Below are 6,062 nucleotides of genomic sequence, written 5' to 3'. Positions count from 1 at the left end.
TATATTAAAAATATCTATTATAAAATATATTAATTTAATAATTATGTTATTTTTTCAAATTTAATAATATTTTTGTAAAAACTTTTAATTATCAAAACTGACTTATCAAATTTGACTTTTGAAAAATGTAAGACCCAGAACTTTTGAAAAGTCTTATTATGATCAAGTCTCAAATCATATGGTTATTTATAGCCTTAATTTCAGATATTATTTTATTAAAGATAATTAAGGCAAGTTTTGATTTATTGAACTTGAGATAAGTTATGATTTTTATCCAATTTTATAATTATTGGATTATTTTCTATATTTCAGGTATAAGGCTGATAGTTATGAAATAATAAAGATTTTATATGATTTGGACTAGATAAGTAATATTTTAAATATTAATACTGCTACTTTGGAAAAATAAAGGGGTTTAATTATATTATTTCTAATTATTTTGATTTGGGCATTTTATGGAAAATAATTTGTGAAATTGATGAGCAAATAGTATTTTCTATATATAATTAGTATGGGATTTAATTTGGGTTTCAATTACTATATTACCCCATAATTTTATTAAAAATTACCTAAACTACCCCTAACCCTAAAAACCCTAACCCAGTTAACCTTTCCCTCTAACCCTATAGCCACAAAACCCTCCCCCAACAACCAGCAGCAGCAACGCTGCAATGGAAAAGGAAAACAGAGGCAGAATCAAGGATAGGGGAAGAAGGGGGAAGCAGGGAAGGGAGATCCGAGAGGGGAGGAGGGCGACGCAGCCGCCAAGCCCGTCACTGTGCCGATTCATCGCGCGAGGAGCTCGTGCCGTCGCCGATCATCCTTGCGCAGCATCAGGGGCAGAACCGCGACCTGAAGAGAGCGCGAGCCATAACCACCGATGGAGAAGGAGGAGCGAGCGCGGAGAAGGTAAAGTCACCGCTGTCGCCGGCACCTCCAGCCCGCGTCGCCGCCGAACACGCCGTGACCTCTGCCGTCGCCAGTCTGGTTTGCTCTGCCGTCGTGCCGTTGAAGAGAAGGCCGTCCAGTCACACCGAACAGGAGAGACAGAGAGATCTGAGGCTGAGCTGGGGTTCAACCACCATGCCCAGCCGTGCTTGCGTTGCCGGCGCCGCCTCGGTTGGAACTGTCGCCGTCAGAAAAGGGTCCAGGCCGCCGCTAATGGAGCTAGCCGGAACTGTTCCAAAGTTTTGCCGCTTATTTAGATCCTGCTCTATTTTGGTTAGTGGCGTTATCATTGTACTGGTCGCCGGAAAACCTTGCTGCCGTCGCCGGAAAAGTATGCTGGTAAGGGTTTCAAACTTGGTTTTCGTTTCTTGTGAGATGATGGGAGTCTTATTGTCGCGGCATGTTGGTTTCAGTCACCGTCGCCGGAGTTGGGTCGCCGCAGCCGCTGAAGGTGGCTACCGAGGCTACCGCCAAACCGGTTCAGAGGCCGTTACTTTCGTTTTGGTATTACAGTAAGTATCTTATGTTCCAAAAAAGCCTCGCGTTAGTATTCGGTTATGTTTGGTTAATGAATATGAGTTTTGGGTAATGTGAGGCCGAGTCCTGATTACTATATGTTGCGATTAGTGTTGCTATGGTTATTGCGAACGTGACTTGGAGCTGAGGTTTTGGTTGCCGTCAGTTCAAGTTGAGGCGGAAAAGGACTCTGTGAGACTTTTGAGTTATGGAATTTGCGTTTTGAGGTAGGGGCGCTTTCCAAAAACTATAGTTTATTATTGGAATTATTACATATGGGTACTGATGTGAGATATTGTGTATTTGGTGATTGTATCTGCCTTATGTATTAATTGATTGACTCGAATGACTATGGATGTTGGTTTGGCTGAATTATTGTGTGGCCTGTGAAATGTAATGTTTGAAGTTGATTCTTTAAAGATTTGAAATGAGTTTAATCCGTTGAGAATTGGTTTGAATTGAGTCAATTATTTTGATGATGTGAAAGATAGAATACTCTTGAAATTCAGCCTGGGTTGCTTTAACTGATTTGGTTTTGATAAATGATTTATCGCTGAACCGATTCTTTAAAGCTTTAGAAATGAGTTAAATCGGTTGATATTGAGTTGATTTTTGAAATGGCTTCCTTGAGATATGCCACTGAGGCGACTGTTGGATTTAGCTTGCTTTTGAATTGATTTCTGGTTTTGAGCTGTTGAAAAGGAATGAGAAACGGTTTAGTTGGGACCCGAACCGGGTGGCAAAAGTCCAAGTTTTAGGGGAGGTGCTGTCGAAATTTCTATAAAATCCGAGTCTTTATTGAAATGTTGTCTGGAAAATGATGAGATTTTGTCCCCTTTTATTATTTGCTCTTTTTCTTTTCTTTCTCTTCTTTTTTTTATTTTTCTTTTCTTAATAATTTTTTTCAATGCATATGATTAAGATATTGAATGCATAAACATGTTCTTTAACATTCTTGTTTATATTTTCAGAAAATTCTAACATACTCAATTCTCAAACCAAATGTTTCCAAACCCAATTTTCCCACACTTAAATCATAAGTACTCTCACTAGTCTAATCTAACTAAGGATTCAAATTAAGGACATTATTGTTTTTCGCTTAGAGTTACTGATGAGCTAAAGTAAAAGGGGAAAGGGGTATAATAGGCTCAACATTGGTTTGCAAAGGATAATGAAAGGGTAAGGCCATATGGGTATGTAAGCTCAGTGAAACAAAGGCCTCAATCATATAAGTGTATGCATACATCAAACAATGGAAATATAGAATTAAGCATGACAAAGATCACAATTTTAGAAAGAACAACACACACCAAAAAATAAAATATTGGTTGATAAAATGCAACCAATTCAAATAGGCTCAAAATCTCACAGGTTTTGTGTGTTCGAGCTCTAAACCATGTTCCAGTATAATATTCCTTCAAACAAGTTTATCAAAAATTTTAAATCAAATTAGTGAAATGTTATAAAAAGTTTCTTGAAAAAGAAAATATTACTTTAACCAAGTGGTGGTAAAATATGCACAAAATCAAGCAAATATGTAATCAAACATGCAAATACAACAATGAACAAACAAAGAAAATAAAACATTGGTGTTGAGAAGGAAATAACTAACCCACAGAAATCAGTATCGACCTCTCCACACTTAAAGATTGCACCGTCCTCGGTGCATGCTAAGATATGCAAGTGGACGGGTGGCTACAACTGATGTTTTTCTCCAAAGATTGTGCAGATGGACTTGTTTGTCTCCCCATGTAAAAGTTTTCTGTTTCCCTTCCTCGGTGGCCATCCTAAAAGAAGAGGAAAAAGAAGAAAAGTAACCCAGGAATAAAGAGAAGAAAATAAATAAAGTATGGGTGGGTTAATGCCAAATAATGAGGGTCTCAATTACATGGTAGCTACAACATGTACGTGAGAAAGCAATAGAAGCACATGACATATCAATAGTGTAAAAATTGCAACAATGGGGGAGAGAGTGTGGGTAATGAAAGACAGTGTGAGTGCATGTCAATGCAAAAGAATACAAGTGTCAGAAAAGATCAACATTGACTTAAATAATATTACCAAATCAGAATAAAACAAGTCACTAAGCACCAAAATAATACCAGAAAAGACACAACAGTTGAAGAAGAAAATTTAACACCAATGGAAAAATAATAAATTTAGAAAAGAAAATAAAAATATGCACAAAATTAAAATGCAATGAATGAAAGTATGCAAATAAATTAAGTAATATAGAATGAAAGTGAAGAGGGATGAGAAGTTAAAGGGATGAAGAAGAAGAAAGTAAGAAAGGAGGAAGAAAGAAGGAGAAAAGATAGAATAAAAGGGAGGGAAATTAAAAACGGGACGCGACGCGTGCACGCAGGGCACGCATGCGCGTGAAAACTACATAAACCATGTGATGCGTAAGTGTCTCCCACGCGTACGCGTGGGTGGTCAGAATTTAAAAATGGCACGCACGCATCAGGGACGCGTACGCGTGGGTGATTTTGTGCCTTGGGCACAGTGCCCGCACCAAGCCAGCACAACTTTCGGCCTGAAACCTCTTTACGCCGATTTGTAGGGTCACGCGTACGCGTGGGTGACGCGTACGCGTAGAAGGCTGATTTTGCAATTGATGCGGACGCGTCAGGGACGCATTCGCGTGGGCGTGTTTGTGCCTGAGGCATGCCTCCAGCCACGCTCCCGCGCAACTCTCTGTAAGGTTTAGCGTCGCATGTGACGCGTGCGCGTGATTCACGTGCACGCGTGGAATGTGCTTCTCCTTTTTTTTATGCAGTATGCAGAATGCAAAATGCATATGCTGATGCAGACATTATGAATGAACACTAAGAAAAATAGAATAAAATAAAACTAAGAATAAAATAAAACAAAATAAAACTAAGAATAAAAATATAATAAAATAAAACTAAGGATAAAAATAGAAGATAATACCATAGTGGGTTGTCTCCCACCTAGCACTTTTAGTTAAAGTCCCTAAGTTGGACACTTGGTGAGCTCCCTGTCATGGTGGCTTATGCTTGAACTCATCTAGGAATCCCACCAGTGTTTGTAATTCCAATAGCTTCCAGGATCCCACACTAGTTGCATAAATCCTTCAAGCAAGTCAAAGCAAGTGACAAGGCCTCAAGAGTGTTGATTGCCAAAATGAATTCCGGGGTCCCAAACCTTGCTTTTGCACCCGTCTTCTTGTTGATCATCATTTTTCCACTTGGGTGGTGAACAATCGGAATTCTTACGGAAACATCCAAACAATTTCCTAGACCCATTCAATTGAGAATTATACCAACCCTTATACTTCAATTTAGAGCATGCAACCATATTGAACCTTGCATGACAACTCTTGCCACTAACCATCTCCCTCTTACTCTTATAACCACAAAGTGCTCTAAGTTGCCCATCCGTCTCAAGCAAAACATATTCAAGTGGGCTAATTAAGCTTAGAGATGAAAGATTTACCCACTTGAATGAAGGAATGGACGGTGATGGCTTTGGGGGAGAGGTCTCCAACAACTTTGGCAAGGTGATTTCCAACTCTATTCCCTTGAGCTCTTCCTTGACAACTTTCACCTCCTTGCAAGCTTCTTCAATTTCAACCTCTTTCTCTTGGTAGCTTTCTTCCAATTCGATCTCTTCTTCATTGTTTACCAAGGGCATGGGAGGTTGTGCTTCTTCTTCTTTAATCTCCATGTCAAGTCCAATGGGAGAGGATTCAAATGTAGATAAGAATTCATCAATGATTGAATCCATCTCTTGATCACTCCCTTCAACGTCTTCAACCATGATATGCCTTGGAGGTTGTACACCCTCCTCAACAACAAATTCAAACTCTTTAGAAGGGGGTTCTATGACTGGGCTTTCCCATGGACGTTCCGCATCTCCTAAGTCTTCGACCACTTCTTCCTCTTTAATGATTATGGCTTCCTCCAATTGTTCTAATACAAAGTCATGCTGCTCACTGTCCACTGGAGTTTCTAGTGTCTCCTTCATGCTACGTTCTTCATTAGATTCTCCACATGAAGCCATGGGGGTTCATTGAGTGTCCAAACGTTGGGAAGCTAATTGATTTATTGCTTGTTCCAGTTGATGAAGGGTTGCATGAAATTGATTTACTGTTTCCTTGAGGCGAGCCTGTGATTCTTGGGTCGATGGATATGGACATGGTGCATATGGAAGTGGTGGTTCTTGGGAGTACTTGGATTGGAATTGGGGTGGATAAGGGTTAGGGTCATATGGAGGTGAATGGTTGTAGGTGGCTTGTAAGTATGGTGGTTCGAAGTTATGTTGAGAAGGTGGTTCATAAGCATATGGTGGGGCTTGTTGGTAACTACAAGGGGGTCCACCATATCTATCATCTTGGTATGCACCTTGGAATAGCTCTTGACCATAGTAATTTGGTGGAGGTGGTTTGTCACGAAAGGGTGAAGAGCAGAAGATTGATGGTTTAGAAGTTATAATAAATACTCGTTGTAAGTATAATCACTAAACCAAGCAATCAACCTTTCTTACAAACGTTTTGGTTGTCACAAGTAACAAACCCCTAAATAAATTACGTCAAGGAACTCTTCTGCTGGGCTCCAAACTTATGAAGCCAATAG

General features: G+C 39.6%; 1 protein-coding gene across 1 annotated transcript in view; it reads left to right on the top strand.

Annotated features, from left to right (window-relative positions):
• The window catches only part of LOC107640347, a 21,265-nt gene continuing 16,364 nt past the window's right edge, over nucleotides 1,162-6,062 (top strand). The window contains exon 1 of the mRNA XM_021123664.1: nucleotides 1,162-1,460. Coding sequence (XP_020979323.1) covers nucleotides 1,162-1,460 — 299 coding nt within the window. The remainder of the gene's footprint in view (nucleotides 1,461-6,062) is intronic.

This window comes from Arachis ipaensis, chromosome B05, assembly GCF_000816755.2.
Source record: "Arachis ipaensis cultivar K30076 chromosome B05, Araip1.1, whole genome shotgun sequence".
In the NCBI taxonomy this organism is placed as follows: domain Eukaryota; kingdom Viridiplantae; phylum Streptophyta; class Magnoliopsida; order Fabales; family Fabaceae; genus Arachis; species Arachis ipaensis.
Note: the sequence above shows the minus strand (reverse complement) of the source record. Positions and strands in the feature narration are given on the sequence as shown.